The sequence below is a fragment of the Scyliorhinus canicula genome, chromosome 6, assembly GCF_902713615.1.
Source record: "Scyliorhinus canicula chromosome 6, sScyCan1.1, whole genome shotgun sequence".
NCBI lineage: Eukaryota > Metazoa > Chordata > Chondrichthyes > Carcharhiniformes > Scyliorhinidae > Scyliorhinus > Scyliorhinus canicula.
The window spans coordinates 163,339,358-163,356,816 of NC_052151.1; the positions used below are offsets into that span (position 1 = coordinate 163,339,358).

The 17,459-nt window shown below is 43.4% G+C and overlaps 1 protein-coding gene across 7 annotated transcripts in view; it reads right to left on the reverse strand.

Moving 5' to 3' along the window:
• Positions 1-17,459, reverse strand: part of LOC119967621 (testis development-related protein-like) — an 85,532-nt gene that overhangs the window by 38,528 nt on the left and 29,545 nt on the right. For all 7 annotated transcript variants that reach the window (XM_038800391.1, XM_038800390.1, XM_038800396.1 and 4 more), the window contains exon 4: positions 4,643-4,737. In XM_038800391.1, the coding sequence (XP_038656319.1) occupies positions 4,643-4,737 (95 nt within the window). The remainder of the gene's footprint in view (positions 1-4,642; positions 4,738-17,459) is intronic.

Genomic DNA, 17,459 nt, shown 5'->3' on the forward strand with positions numbered 1-17,459 from the left:
TCTTTTGGGCTCTCCTCCTCCCTCCCAACCCCGCCAAGTTCAGGGCTTAAAATTACGACTGACGAAAAGCAAAGTTTCAAAACCTTCAAGCACAGTGATGCACAATCAATGGACATGAAATGTAGATAAAGTCCGAACAATATGCTTTAATACACAAGTGGACCCGGCAGCAGACGTACAGAAGAATGGCAGACTGCCGGGGAACACGGGTTCTTATACCCCACATCGTAGGTGGAGTTACCTACCTCAGCCAATCGGCTGAGAGGCACATGATATACCTGGACCAATGGGCAGAGAGTCCTCTGCACCAATGGTAGCTCACACTTCCAGGTTACGTAATACCCCTAGTCATACTACCACACACAGTTTATGTAAAATGTTACAGAAAGTCATATAACTGGGGGACTATCTGCTCTGCATTGATATAAACAGCGTCTGCGCCTAGCGCTAATGCCAGTAATTTAACCACCATTAATACATCTGAAATAAAACAGGTTTTGGAGCACATCTGAATGCTCGCCCCTGAAAGAAGTCAAATCCAAGCTGCAAAGCGTCTGGAACAAGTGTGAAACTGCAGAAACATTATTATTTGTCACTCAGTTTTTTTTTCTCCTCTCAGTTAATGAAGCTCAGTGAAAACAGTTTCACCACTAGCCGGTTAATGAAGCTCAGTGAAAACAGTTTCACCAGTAGCCGGTTAATGAAGCTCAGTGAAAACAGTTTCACCAGTAGCCGGTTAATGAAGCTCAGTGAAAACAGTTTCACCAGTAGCCGGTTAATGAAGCTCAGTGAAAACAGTTTCACCAGTAGCCGGTTAATGAAGCTCAGTGAAAACAGTTTCACCAGTAGCCGGTTAATGAAGCTCAGTGAAAACAGTTTCACCAGTAGCTGGTTAATGAAGCTCAGTGAAAACAGTTTCACCAGTAGCCGGTTAATGAAGCTCAGTGAAAACAGTTTCACCAGTAGCCGGTTAATGAAGCTCAGTGAAAACAGTTTCACCAGTAGCTGGTTAATGAAGCTCAGTGAAAACAGTTTCACCAGTAGCTGGTTAATGAAGCTCAGTGAAAACAGTTTCACCAGTAGCCGGTTAATGAAGCTCAGTGAAAACAGTTTCACCAGTAGCCGGTTAATGAAGCTCAGTGAAAACAGTTTCACCAGTAGCCGGTTAAAGAAGCTCCGCGAAAACAGTTTCACCAGTAGCCGTCAAAGCGAAAAACTTCCCGTGCCTCTGCTTTAAGGATCACAGGAGCTCAGTACTTGGGGTAAGCTGGTCCTACTCCGCCAACAGCTCTCTATGCAGCGTGTTCAGGCAATCTAAAATCCTCAAGCGCAGGGAACTAGAAAAACTATCCAAGTGATTCAATGTTAAATATCCTGGGGCTCTGCAGTGTAAATGAGCTCTGTGAAACATGCCAATTAATTGTGTTGGCCATCAGCAAGTTAGGCCGTATTTAAATAATCTGTATAATTACACAAATAAATATTGTATAAACATATTCCCGGGAACTCCCAAAATGGTACTTGGACTACCTTGGGTAATTTCCTAAAACCAGTCTCAATGCATCAACAGTGAGGTACCAGCCTGGTCGGTCAAGAACTTGCTGAGGCAGAATAGGAATGTATGTGCAGTTGCGGCTTTTAAAAGGTTGCAGATATTATTTAAAGGGAGTGGCTTGATTGTCAAGATGAAAACTGGCAGTGACTGTCCAACAACACCAAATGTGCTCCAGCAAGATGTACAGAAAAGAAGGATTGGCCTGTTTAGGAATCATGGGTATCCTGGACACTAGCAAACATACATCTACTCAGACTGAATATTGACATCTGGACTGGGCTGCAGACACCATGCATTTCAGCAAAAGCTCCATGGTGTAGCTGCAGTTAAGGAATAGCACGTGTGGCTCGTGGACTCCTCCTCCACCTTTACCATTAGACCTTATAAGATGCGGGGCATGCCTTAATGAGTGCAGTAAGCAAGAGGTAATGGTGGTTATAGAGAAGTTCAATATCTGCATGTATACAGCCACATATGAAGTGCCTTTACAGAATTACAGTGCATCATGAAGCAGGTTGCTACTCCAGGAAGATCAGTGACAGAGCCTCTTGTCTCAAAAGTACCAAGTTAAGTGGAACTCTCAATCATGAATACTACACTGCGGCTCTAACAGCCTTGTAACTGTAGCCTTAGATCAATAGTAACACTCTATTTTGTGTCAGATGGCTGTATGTTCATGCCTCCCTTGAGACTTGAGCATATAATCTTGGAAGACATTTTGATGTAGCACCGAGGCAGTGCTACACTATGGTGGTGCCATATTTAATAGAAACTATTGAACAAAGGCATTTGGTCATATTTTAATTCAGCTGTATCCAAACAATTTGCTTCTGACAATGTGGAATAAGGTATCAGTTGATTGTGGCATCGGAATTGATGCTGAGGCCATTAGTTCAGACTTACTGGCCAGTGTATTGAATACATGGAGAAGACAATCAATGCACTGGATAGGTGGAGTTCTGCCCCACACAGCCTGCTGTGTTACTCTTGCTGCCTGTAAAAGTACTCCCATGGGGAAATGTTGTCACTGAAGATTAGTTTTGCCTTGTCCTTAACTGGTAGTGACTTCTCAGTTTCCTCTTGTTCCACTTTTGACTTTTGGACTGGAAAATGCTTCAATCTTGGGAAATCTGACAGATTTGCATTTCGACATGCCTCTCTGTCCAGGCATGTTGCTCAAAATATCTCTAATGTTCAGTGATAATCCTAATTTCTATAGAAGATCAGCAGATCTTCACTTACTGCACTTGGGCCAATGCAGTGGTTTAAATGGTGTATTAAAATAGATCAAGAACAATTGACTGATGTTTGAAAATAAAGCCTAAGCAATCAGGAACATTGCAAGAACAGGCTAGATAAAAAGGAGTCGTGCCAAAATCCTGATTTTAAAGTGACCCCATTTTCAACAGATTCATGGTAAAACCAAAAATTGGTAGAGAGGACTTCTGCCCCACTACTAGAACTTTATAGATTCTAATGTTTATTAAAAAGGTCAAAACAACATGATTAAAGAAATACTGAATTGGATGCTCATATTTATTGTTGACAGAAGGCTCCTTATACTGGAGTACAAAGAGCATCATTTGAGGACTAAAATTTGGTACTGTAAGGAAATCGTCCCAGAGGTGGAAAACTTCCAAAGTTACACCTCCTCTATATTTGTACCACAGAAACAATAGATTTGATATCCCCAGCATGGAATGAAACATTTCCAAATAGAATTCTGTGGACACTTTGGGACTAATTACATTCTGATATTTAAATAATTTTCAGACAGTGTTAAACCTCACGCTAGAAAACAATGATCTCTGTACCAAGGAATTGGTAGTAATTCAAGCAACTTGCAGGTTAATCAGCAGGCATATCCAAATCATACAAAATTCTGGGTTACAATCGGTTCAATCAGTCACCTGTATAGAGATTTGAAATGACATTCACGATCCAAGCTTACATATTAAAAAAGGATTTGAAATAGCAGGTTCAAAATTTGGGGCCCTAGCATGGCCAGTCTTATTTATTAAGACGTACACATTAAGATGCAATATGGTCGACTCTTAAATGCTCTCTGGCATGGGCAATAAATGCTGGGCCCAGCCAGCAATGCCACATCCGATGGACGAATAAAAAAAAAAATAAAGGTTGCGGGAACAAATTCACCGGTTAAAGATAAAAATAAAAATTAAAAAAAAGTTTATTTTTCGCAACAAATCTTTTGAGGTGGTGGAGGATATTATTACAGATTTATCTATTGTTATGAGATACAAGATAGACAGCATTTGTATTGCTATTAGTTTGTAGTTCAGCATATTTATTATCTATTGTCACTACAGCAGAGGGGAAAGTCAGTGTGATGATTGTCAGCAATTGTCACCAGGTTTGATCGGATGAGGAGGGCATTGTAGTTGTGTATTTAATATCTATTGTCAGTAGGTTCTAGGGTGAGATAAGGAAGTTTAATGTGCCCATCTTTATCAACAGTCCGTTTGTTTGAGTTTGAGATGGTGTTCAGTGTGATTGGTGCCATCAGTGAGGAATAATTTGGAGGCTGACGGAGATGATTGCAATTGGCAATTATTTGTGCAGTATGTCCAATGTGGTTGCAGATTCCAACAGTAGTTTCAAGGATTGGGCGAGTAGGCTTCAACCTATACAGATAGGGGAACATTAATCTAGGGATCAAAGGTTTGTTTGCTGCTCACGTTCCCCTTGGGTCACCCCACATCCCAAGCTGTAAAGTTTCATCGTTGCAGGTGGTGACTGCCGGCTTTTCATAGCTTATGGGAGCAGTAATCAACTAACAAATCTTTAAATCAGTGGAGGCAAGTTTCATCTCAATTCAAATACAGCAAATACTTAAAAGAAACAGGAGAACATCTTAATTGCAGATATCACCATAACATTCCCCTGTCTAGCATGGATTCTTACTCGCTCTTCCCTTCTACGGCTTGTTTCAGTACAGAGTTACTCTCCATAGATACCACAGCTCTGTTACTTATTTATTGTATCCATTTCTTCAGATTGGTTATCAGTGATAGTTTAGTGGGAAGAATTAAAATAGCTAGAGTGTCAAAATAATTTGAAACTCACCATTTAGGTTCACTGTCAGTCAGCAGTTTGTGCTCATCACCTTTATTGAAGAGTGAGGTTACTTCTTTCCAACCTTTTAGACTTGCTCCTTGAACCTAAATCAAGGGAAGAGTTTATTAAAGTAGCAATATGACAGAAATTATATCTGGATTCCCTTGATGGCTCTGTTGATAAATTAACAGACGTGTGTGGAACAGTCATACAGGTCAGAATAATCCCAGCGTCGACTCCTATACTGTGCTGGGTTTGCCAATTTCAGCAGAAGCAACAGTGAAGATGTTGGAATTCATGGTTTAGGAAGGAGAACAACATTTTCTAGAGTTCCTGTTCCTCGATCCAATCCACTGAACCATTCTAGAATGTACACAGGGAACTCTCTCTCAGGGAAGGGAGCCTAACACCCAAACCTTGTCTCACACAACATGTTAACTCATAATACCATCTGAAGTAGTTTACATAGAACATAGAACAGTACAGCACAGAACAGGCCCTTCGGCCCTCGATGTTGTGCCGAGCAATGATCACCTTACTCAAACCCACGTATCCACCCTATACCCGTAACCCAACAACCGCCCCCTTAACCTTACTTTTTAGGACACTACGGGCAATTTAGCATGGCCAATCCACCTAACCCGCACATCTTTGGACTGTGGGAGGAAACCGGAGCACCCGGAGGAAACCCACGCACACACGGGGAGGACGTGCAGACTCCGCACAGACAGTGACCCAGCTGGGAATCGAACCTGGGACCCTGGAGCTGTGAAGCATTTATGCTAACCACCATGCTGCCCATTACATTACATGGAGGATCAACCGCTACTTTTGAAGAAGTGATGATGGGCGACAAATACAGCCTAGTCAGCATCAAATACATCCAGAATTAGGGCGATCTCCCCCACATACTTTACGCACTAAAGAGACTCCAGACCGCCAAGATAGGGCATAAGTGGGATCACCGGTTCCACAAAATGTCACACCTTGGTAAAGGAGTTTAAGTACTTGCAAGGAACAGTTACCCAAAGGATCATTAAGGAAGCTGTACATAATTTTATTGGCTTGCACTTGACTAAATCCCTTTTGTTGAGAAAACTTTATTGAGGATCAAGGTGTAACAGTGGTTTACTTGCTGTTGGAGATCAGAGGACTTTGAGACATCAGGAGGCTCTCTAGAACACTGACAGAACTTTCAACACATCAGCAATATTTATTTTGGAAATTCTGCAAGAGTTCCCCTAAAAAGGGCAAATGTTGAGCTACACCACAACGTAGAAGTCAGCAGGGAAAAGGGAGTGTTCGGTCATGGGCATCGGAAGAGGCTTGACAGCGTAACAGAGTTAATTTCTTCTAGCTGGGGAATTTAGAATAAACACAAACTTAAAATAAGGGATAAAAACAAAGTGTTGGGAAAAAAATCAGCAGTCTCACAGCATCTGAGAGAGAAACAGTGTTACGTCAGCGAGTACTCACCTTCTTAGGTCGATACAGTCAGATCTGCTGAGTATTTAGAGCATTTTATTGTATTTCAGATTTGCCGCATCTACGGTATTTTGCTTTTATTGGCCATTTAGGAAGATCAGGAAACATTCCATCACTGAAAAAGGGTTGGGAATCTTGGGAATTTTTTCTTTCAAATGGTTGTGGACACTCCTGAACACTGAAGATATTCAAGGCCTAGGCCAAGATTCTGAGAAGTGGAGTTATAACTGAAGATGATCAACTATGATTACACCGAATGGTGGAGCTGGCTTGACATGCCACATGGTCGATTCCTGCTGCTATTTATTTTCTCATGTTCTCATCTTGTTCCACAGGAGGAGGACTTGAAGCCAAACAGAGCAGCACCTGCAAGAGCAGGAGACCCGCCGCCCACTCCAGGTACAGGAAATCCCATCTCCTCGATATACCATCAGGAAACGTGTGCGCCCTCTCATTTGGTCCCTAACCCAACCTGAAACTTGCCACTGAGTGGCAACCAGCAGAACACTCCACAAATTTAGTGAGTGAATACAAGATTCATATACAACTAAGAAAATGGCGTTGAGTACGGAATCTGCAGTTGTGTGTTTCAAAGCCTGTAGGCATGACACCCAGTAGGACCTTCTGACTAGGCAAGCAACTGTGTCTCCTTAACAAATCACTGTTAATGGGCAGCAAGAGTCTGAACCAAGAAAAGTAAGTTACAATAGTGAATTCAATGTCAGGGGAGCTACAGACTGTGAAAGAAAGAGAGGGAAAGAAAGACTGGGTCAAGAGCAAGGGATACAAGTTTTTTTTATACAACTCCATGAATAATTAGAATCTGAAGAAATGTGATTCCACACAAGTTAATTTTCAGGATCAAAGCAATTGTTGGTAGTTAATTAAAATGTATTACATTGTCAAAAAGGGTATGTGCACTACAATGGACAAGCCCCAACTGTCTGGTGAAGGTTTAATTTATATTGCAAAATATGTATGAGTAATCCTACAAACAATTTGTTCAATTTCATAAGATGATTTCAAACTGCATAAAAACGCTTCCTATTTGAGATCAGACATTGGAACATCAAAATTGAAACAATGCAAGAGGACAAACAACTCACTTTGAGAGTAATAATAATCTTTATTGTCACAAGTAGGCTTAGATTGACACTGCAATGAAGCTACTGTGAAAGTCTCCTAGTCGCCACACTCCAGCGCCTGTTCGGGTACACTGAGGGAGAATTCAGAATGTCTAATTCACCTAATAGCATGTCTTTCGGGACTTGTGGGAGGAAACCGGAGCACCCGGAGGAACCCCGCGTAGACACGGGGAGAAAGTGCAGACTCCGCACAGACAGTGACCCAAGCTGGGAATTGAACTGGGACCCTGGCGCTGTGAAGCAACTATGATAACCACTGTGCTAGCGTGCTGTATGATCAATAAATAAAGATAAGATGCAAAATGGTAAACAGGGCAATCAAGGGTGAGAGGTAAATAGGGCCACAGCACAAAGAAAAGTTAGGGTGATTAAAAATCGCATAAACCACAAACCTAAAGGCTTTGCATCTTAATGCACAAAGCTTTTGGAAGAAGGTAGACAAACTGATGGCGCAAATAGAGGTAAATGAATATGATCTCATAGCCACAAGAAAATCAAAACTTGGAACTTAAACATTCAGATAATTGAACTTTCAGAAGGGAAGAAAACATTGGTAGGGTAGTACTGTTGAGTGGTCAGACAAGGACAGTTGAGAGACGATCTAGACTCCGATGTAGAGCAAATTTGCGTGGAGGCAAAAAACATCAAAGGGAAAGACATAGAACATACAGTGCAGAAGGAGGCCATTCGGTCCATCGAGTCTGCACCGACCCACTTAAGCCCTCACTTCCACCCTATCCCCGTAACCCAATAACCCCTCCAAACCTTTTTGGTCACTAAGGGCAATTTAGCATAGCCAATCCACCTAACCTGCACATCTTTGGACTGTGGGAGGAAACTGGAGCATCCGGAGGAAACCCACGCAGACACGGGAGAAAGTGCAGACTCCGCACAGACAGTGACCCAGTGGGGAATCGAACCTGGGACCCTGGCGCTGTGAAGCCACAGTGCTATCCACTTGTGCTACCGTGCTGCTACTCTGACATTGGTAAGATTAGTGCATAGATCCCCCAATAGTGGCCACACTGTAGGAAAGGTATACATCAACAATGGGAGCATGTAAAAATACAGCATTATTATGAACAACTTCAATCTTCATGTTGATTGGGTGAATCAAGTAGGAAAGTTTAGCTATAACAACAAATTCACAGTTCATTAGAGATAGTTTCCTAGATCAATACGTCATGAAGACGGGAACAGTCTAACCTGGATTTAGTAATGAAGCACGTTTAATAAAATGACAGTAAAGGATCCCTAGGAAGTAGTGATCATAACATGATGAAATTTAATATTCAGTTTTGAGAGCGAGAAACCTGGGTCGGAAACGACTGTGTGTAACTTAAATAAAGGGAAATGCAATGAAATGAGGATAGAGTTAGCTCAAGTAGACTGGCAAATAGATCAACAGGAAAGACAGTAAATAGCAGTGGCAGTCATTTAAGGAGTTAATTAGTGGTTCTCAGCAAAAATATATCCCAGTAAGGAGGAAAGATTCTAAGAGAGGGCTACACCACCATGGCTAACTAAGGAAGTTGAGAGTATTAAGTTGAAAGAAAAAGCACTCAAGGAGGCAAAAATCACTGATAGCCCCAAAGATTAGGCTGAATTTAGAATCCAGCAAAGGAGAACTAAGAAGATAACAAAAAGGGAGAAAATAAAAAAGGGCACAAATTAGCGAGGAATAGAAAACTGACAATAAGAGCTTCTTTAAATATATGAAAAGAAAGAGAGGTCAAAGTGAACAAAATATCCTTAGAAAATGAATCCGGGGAGATAGTTATGAGGAACAAGAAAATGATAGGGAGTTAAACAGATATTCTACACCAGTCTTTATGGTGGAAGATACTTCAAACTCCAAACATCATATTAATATTGAAAAATATGACGGAGCAATTAAATGCCATCACTAAAGTAGTATTCGGCAAACAAATGGGGCTAAAGGCAGATAGGTCCCCTGGCCCGGGTGGCTTGCATTACAGGATCCGATTAGCTAAACATCTAATGTTTGAAAAATGTTGATGTCAATTATTAAGGAAGTAATAGCAGCACATTTGGAAAATCATAATCTAATCAAGCAGAGTCAGCATGGCTTCATGAGAGGGAAAGTGTCTGACTAATTTTATTAGTTTTGCAAGATTCAACCAGAGTAGTCAGAAGGGAACCGGTAGATGTTTTGTATTTGGACTTAGATGTGTTCAACAAGGTACTTCACAAAAGGTCAAGTTACAAGAACCTATTGTGTTGGAGATTGTAGAAATGTTTCCAAGTGTCATTTATGGCAGATTTAGATAGAAACAGAAAACAGGTGCAGGATTAGGCCATTCGGCCTTTTGAGCCTGCACCACCATTCCATATCATGACTGATCATGCATATTCAGCATCCTACTCGCTTTCTCTGCATGCCCCTTGACACCCTTTAGCTGCAAGGGCCACGTCCAGCTCCCTCTTGAACATACAGCCCCAACAGCTTTCTGTGGTAGAGAATTCCACAAGTTCACAACTCAGAGAAGAAAGTCTTCCTCATTGCAGTCCTCAATGGCTTACCCCTTATTCTTAGGCTGTGACCCCTAGTTCTGGATGTCCCCCAACATTGGGAACATTCTTCCTGCATCTAGCTGTCCAGTCCCATCAGGAATTTATATGTTTTTATGAGATCCCCTCTCATTTTTCTAAACTTCTGAACTCGTGAGTACAAGTCCAGTTGATCCAGTCTTTCTTCATATGTCAGTCCTGCCATTCCGGAAATTAGTCTGGTGAACCTTCGCTGGACACCCTTGATAGCAAAAATGTCCTTTCTCAAACCAGCAGACCAAAACTGCACACAATACTCAAGGTGTGGCCTCACCAAGGCCCTGTACAACTGCAACAAGACACCCCTTCTGCTGTACTCAAATCCTCTCGCTATGAAGGCTAGCATGCCATTAGCTTTCCTCACTGCCTGAGGTGAAACATTGGTGCAGTAGTTAGCCACTGCTGCTTACAGCGCTGAGGGCCCAGGTTCGATCCCAGCCCCGGGTCACTGTCTGTGTGGAGTTTGCACGGTCTCCATGTCTGCGTGGGTCTCACCCCCACAACCCAAACTTGTGTAGGGTAGTGGCTTGGCCATGCTAAATTGCTCCTTAATTGGAAAAAAAATGGGTACTCTAAAGCTTTCCTCACCTCCTGCTGTACCTGCCTGCCAACCATCAGTGACTGTTCCACCATGACACCCAGGTCTCGTTGCACTTCCCCTTTTCTTAAACTGCCACCATTCTGATAATAATCTGCCTTCCTGTTTTTGCTACCGAAGTGGTTAACCTCATATTTACCCACATTATATTGCATAATTTGCCTGGGGCTGGTTTAGCTCACTCAGCTAAATCGCTGGCTTTTAAAGCAGACCAAGCAGGCCAGCAGCACGGTTCGATTCCCGTACCAGCCCACCCGGACAGGCGCCGGAATGTGGCGACTAGGGGCTTTTCACAGTAACTTCATTGAAGCCTACTCGTGACAATAAGCGATTTTCATTTAATTTCAAGTATTTGCCAACTCAGCCAGCCTGTCCAAGTAACCCTGCAGCCTCTTTGCATCCTCCTCACAGCACACACTGCCACCCATCTTAGTGTCATCTGCAAATTTGGAGATATTACATGCGGTTCCTTCGTCCAACTCATCAACGTATATTGTGAACGAGTCCCAGTACTGAACACTGCAGTACCCCATTAGTCACTGAGTGCCATTCTGAAAAGGACCTGTTTATCCCCACTCTGCTTCTAGTCTGCCAACCAGTTCTCCATCCACGTCAATACATTACCCCCAATACCACGAGCTTTAATTTTGCTCATTAATCCCGTGTGGAGTTTTGCTGGGAACCGCCTGCCGACTCTGTTGGCAAGTTCCCATCGCTATCTAACCAGTGTCACTTTTTGGGGCCCTGGGGCATTTCTCGCCGGTCAGGCCCACTCCTAATGATTTTCATCACCAGGGAGCTGAACTCGCAAGTCAGACCAGCTCCTCAGATATCGGGCTACCATTTTGAAAGGGTGCACCAATCTCCAAGTAGGGTTGTTGGCCCCCACCTATGGGGAATGTCACCCCCCCCACTCACGGTCATTCCCCACATCTCCTTCCCCACCCCCACCTCACCAAAGCAAGTGATGCCACCTCACTATGGGGTCAGAGGAACCCCCCCACCTTTCAGATCTACCTACTCCCGCTTTATAGCCCTCCTTTCCGGGACCCCCATCCTGCACCTAGTGCCCCCCCCCCCACCCATCATATCCCCCACCCTCCTTTCATGGGCACAGCCCCCACAGACCCTGACCGAATGACACCCAAGCATCATGGCAGTGCCACCCTGAGAGTTCTCTTACCGGCTTTAAGGTGCCACCAGGGAATGCCAGCCTGGCAGTTCAAAAGTGCTCCAATTCCATGGAGATGGCTAAGGATCTACCCTGCCCTATCCCTGACTACGCAAGGGTCTCTGAAGGCCCAGGAGACCTCCCAGGTGCTATGATGCCTGGTGCATGTGTGTGGACCAGTATTGATTGACGCCCAAGTGATCACTCGCTGAGGAGCCGGTTAGATGATGGGAGGCCATGAGATAGGGGGACATTCCCGTTAATGGGATTGAGATTGGCCTTTAACTGGTTATTATTGGTTTCTTGCCACGCCTCGGCAGGATTCGGATCTCGTCATCGTGAGCAGGCTGGTTAAATCTGAAACCAATTGGCGCCTGGCGCGGTTCCCGATTTCAGGCCCCTGCGGTCTAACCAGCCCACTCAATTTGTGCCCAGTGCGATGCCGTCGTTAAATCACGCCCAATGTGTTGATATGGATAAAGAATTAACTAATGGGCAAGAAACAGTGGGGATGAAGGGGTTCTTTTTCAGGTTGGTGCCCTGTAATCAGTCGGGTTCCACAGGGATTAGTGCTGGGACTGCAATGGTTTACAGTATTAATTACTTGAGGAAGGAAGGAGATGTACTGCAGCCAAATTTGGAGACCTCACAAATAATAAGTGGAAAGGCAAGTTACAAGAGGGATACAAACAGTTTGTAAAGAGATATTAATACGTTAAGTGGACAAAAAGGAGTAGCTGGGAAAACGTGAAGCATATTCTTCCCGATTTCATCATGACTTTGGGAGAGAGAATAAAATAACTCATTATTTAAAAAGGAGAAAAACTGCAGAAAACTGCAATACAAAGGGTCAGAGGGGTACGTGTGCATGAAACACAGAAAGCTAGCACACCGGTGCAGCGGGTAATCAGGAAGGCTAATGGAATGTTGCCCTTATTTCAAGGGGTTGGAGTGTAAGAGTTGGGAAATCTTGCTGCAACTGTACAAGATACTGGTGAGTCCACATCTGGAATACTGAGAGCAGTTTTAGACTCTTGTTTAAGGAAAGATTTTACTTCATTGGAGGCAGTTCAGAGGAAGTTCATTTGGATGATGCCTGATATGGAAGAATTGTCTTTTGAGCAAAGGTTAAACAGGTTGGGACTCTATTCATTGGAATTTAGAAGAATGTGGGGCTTGACAGGTTGAATGCGGAGAGGATGTTTCCCCTCATGCGAGAGTCTAGGACCGGAGGGCATCATCTCAGAATAAATGGGTGCCAATTTAATATTGAGAGGAGGAGGAATTTCTTCTCTTTGAGGGTTGAGTGTTTTTTGAACTCTTTGCCAGAGAGCTGTGGGTGGCAGAGTCCTTGTGTACTTAAGGCTGAGATAGACAGATTCTTCATCAATAAAGGGAATCAAGTGTTATGGGAAAAGACTGTAAAGTGGAATGTCGGTTCAACCATGCTTTTATTGCATGGAGGGACAGGTTCAAGGGGCCGAACAGCCTACTCCTGTTCCTATTTCTTATGGTCTTCTATCTAACCATGCCATTGGACACATCATTCAATAGTAAAGTAGTTCCCAGCTGTTGGAAGAGCTGGGCAATATTGTCAGAAACTTCCCGATTTCATCATTTTAGTGTGTGTATGTGTGGTTGTGGGAAGTTGTCCCAATTTCTATATAAAACAACAGCCCCATGAGTTTTACTGCACAATCTGGGCCATTTTCTTTGCTTCAAACCACTTTTGTGAAGCTTGAACTTAAAAGGACATGCACCTAACCTCCCCTCTTTCTGCTAAAACAGAACCACAGAAAAAAATAAAGTCACAGCAGCCATAACAGAGAACATGACAAACTCAAACAGAATAAATGGTGCTTCTGGCGTCTTGAAAGCTACGTCCCATTTCTGTGTTGGATTACTTTGTAAACAAGTTAAGCTGTATACTTAGCCATGAATTGAACCTTCAGTGTATTAATGCCTTGTAGCACATCATCTTTTTAATATGGTTTGAAATGATCGGCCCAGAACTAATCCTGTAATTTTGTCTTAAATAACTATGTAAATTAAAACAAACATTTGTCCGGAGTGTAAAAAGTGACTCAAGTTTAATGCGGTTCTGTTGAAACAAAATCAAATATTTGTATAGATCATAAGTGACTTTTTGTTCAACATATCAGTTAAATAGTGCTGCAGCAGCTTTGCAACTGAAGTCACATTAGCTTCAGCAGTTTGTAAATATTTCTGTTAGTAAAGCTGCTCCAAGGTCTATTGATTGTGGAGCTGGATCTGATAAAGGACAAAGGTGGGAGACAGTGAAGGTCATGATTGTAAAGAAAAACAAGGGAAAAAAAAAAATCACATTCAGACAAGGTTCTTGATTGTGGTGGTAATCTCCCACCTGTCAACCATGCCTTTGTTGCTTTCCCCCTGGTGAAATGCCTCACCTCTTTGGCAACCCTCCACAAGACTGCAACCGAGATGAAGGTTGGAATTTGAACTCTGAGCCAGAATGTGGTTAGTGAGGGGGCAGCCCATTCAATAGCAGCAGCGGGAGACTGGCCTATTTCAATGGTTGGGCCTCATTAACATGGTCACTGGCTTGCTTCTACCAGGTTGGCTCGGAATTTGGCAGATGGTCATGCAATAAGAGATCAAATATTAAGGCATCTGGTGTGGTCAGCAGTGTGGGAAAGAAGACAGTTGGGTGGTATGAATAAAAGAAGGTTAGGGGAAGATCAAATTCATTGTGCAGCCTGCACAAATCCCTGGCCATTCAAAAGAAAGATTTTAATCCAAGCTCAGTTTGATTGACAGCTCCAAGTTTTGGACTCCTTAAAGTAAGACTAAAAATTGCAGTGCCAGTTATAAGAGATTGCATACTTGAATTAATTTGTTGTTGTTGAAGTTTAATTTAATTGAAGAAATGTAAAACAGTAAATAGATTTTTTTTTTTATGAATGAGGGTTTTCTCAATCTCTGCATGGGTCCAGAGGTCTGCCCATAATGGGCTCTAGGAGAGTTGTCATTGTAGATGCAAGCGGAAAGGCTGGGGCATGGGTTGGTAGCATTAGTGAGGCACAGGGACCAAGGCAGTTTTGTGGTTTTTAAAAAAAACTTTTGGATGGTGCCGGATCTCAGAGGCACGTCATTGATTAATAAGGGGATCAGGGGGTATGGAGAGAAGGCAGGAGAATGGGGGATGAGAAAAATATCAGCCATGATTGAATGGCGGAGCAGACTCGATGGGTCGATTGGCCTAATTCTGCTTCTATGTCTTATGGTCTAATGGTCTTCTGCCCAGTCAACCGCTGCACCTGGCAATCTCCTCACTTCTTCTGGGATCACCTGCCTAGACTTCTAATCCAGCCCCCAACCTCCGGACTCAAAAATCTTGAGCGGGATTCTCCGAGCCTCCACGCCGAAATAGTGATCGGCGCGGGAGCAGAGAATGGGCGTTGACGCCGAAAACTAGCGTGACGCCACTCCCTTGATTCTCCGGTCTCTGGAGAATCGGCATGAATCGCACGTGCGCGGTCTACGTGGCATGGGTAAGGGGCCATTGACAGAGGCTCCCCCCCCCCGATTCACTAGCGAAAACTGGCCGGGTTCCCGACGGCGTGCTTCTAACCACGTATTGCCTGTCAGGAACGGTCGGCGGCAGATGCGGACTCAGTCCGGGGCAGCCCTGGTTGGGGGGGGGTGGGGGAAAAAGTCCTCTGGGATGGCTAGGCTAGCGATCAGGGCCACCAATCCATGGGCGCGCGTGATGTCGGGGAGGTCTATATTTTCATGCAGTCCGCCATGTCGCGCGGGGCGTTCGCTGAAGGCTGCTGCCATGCTCAGACTCCCGACCCCAGGGCTCCGTATCCACAGCCAACAAAGTCCAGAGTGAAACGCCCGCGTTTTGATGCTGGATGGGGATACAGCCTCATTATTGGAGAATCCCGCCCCTAATGACTGGGCAGGTTCACTGAGCCAGGCATTCTTCGGTCTCTTGTGGGCCTAAGAATGTCAATTTGATGATAGGACTTGGAAATTTGATCAGCTCTCATTTTGTAATGCACAATTTGGTGGAGTAGCAGCAAAAGAAAAACTGTTAATCGTCTTAATTCTGGATGTTCCAAACACAGATTTCCTGCTAGTTTCTGTACTTACTTGCAGCCTCCACAGGTAAATTTGTGGTAGCAGTCTACTGCTATCCTACCTTCTATTACCACTGGCAAAATGGCTCACCTCTCAAAACAGCCTCTCTCTAGCCACAACAAGGGGGGAGGGGCACCATTTTCCCCTCATCTTCCTTCGGTAATAAAAACTCAAATTGAGGCAAACGGCATTAAAATCACCCAAGTATAAAATAGGAGACAGATAGGCTGGCAGTAGCCTCCCCCCCACTCCCCAATACACCACCGCTTTCCTGAAACTGCCCCTCAGTGTAACCAGTGTTGTCACAGATAGGAATGATCCAGGGCTGCATGTCAAATATGGCTGAACTCAAACAAGGCGATCCCACCGAGCTAACACAGTATCGTTATCCAGCATCTGGCACAGGTATATCCTGATCCCAAGCTCCGGCACCAAGCTCTGGCACCAGTATCAGATGACTCAGTTTGATATTTTTCTTCAGTAACATGATAGTACTTCGCTGGAGAAAGATGTCAATGTTTCCCTGCTCTCTTGGAAACGGTCTCCCCACAAAAGGGCTGCAGTACTGCTATCTGCATTACAATTAAAGTCAATGCAACATGGCATTTTATTTTAGCCTGTTCAGAAAACCAAGAGATACATTTTTACTTAATGGCAAGCGACTAGGATCTGCGGAGGAGCAAGGGGATTTTTTGAACTCATGTGCACTAATCAGTAAGACAGTACATGGGTACAGAAAATGATTAAAAAGGCTCATTGATGCATTGAAGTACCTTGTATGTTAAAGAGGGAGGGTTGAGCTATTGAGGTGTTTAATCATAGGATTCAATAGAATAGAAACTATTTCCTTGGTGAGGAGAAGGCACATTGGCGAGTTAGCTAATTTAAGCATTTTTTTAAAAATCCAAAGTGTGGCGGAAAACTCCACACAAAAGGCTGTGGCTTGGTAGATTTCTGCTGTTCGACACGGGTAATGAGGGCAATGGATTAATGGCTGTTAAAATACAGGAGAGTTGCAAATCAACCATGATCGTACCAAATTGCAGAACAGAGTCAAAAGGCTGAATAATGTTCCTGCAAAGCATTTTTCTAAATTGGTTAATTTTAAAGGGTAGACAGTTTGGGAACTGCAACATGGAACAGGGAATCAAATCTGTGGTGTCTGGTTTCCACAACTTAGAATTACAAAATGAGGCTATAGGGGAGTCAGTGCCGATTTTCCCCAAGCATTAGATTAAGTCAGCATAGATTAGTGTTTGTTTCTGGAATGAATATTAGTTCATATATCAATTTATTAATTTACAGAACACTAGCCATTATGATACCTCACTCAAATTGTAATTCAACGACATAACTATACAGATGGACTTCATGAAGACGTATTTCACAAACATTAATTGTACATGGAGGAAGAAAACCTTTTGCATTATTTATCACAGAGTCACATGCAATGCAACAAGATACAGGTCACTGTACCTTGTTTGCAAATTAAAGGTTTGTGAAATACTTGCATAAAATGTGTCCCTTTTAAGAATTAAGATAACAATACACCCATTTCCTTCAGAACTCTTGCTTTTTCTACTTTGTAAAGGAGCAACCCAAGTGTGGAGGTATATTTTGTTTCCAGCTACCCTCTGATGTCCCCACATTGTGCAGAGGAAGTGCTCTTCCCCACAGGGCAGGGAAAAAACATAATTAAGTGGCCAGGTCACCTCCAGCTGCTCCCAT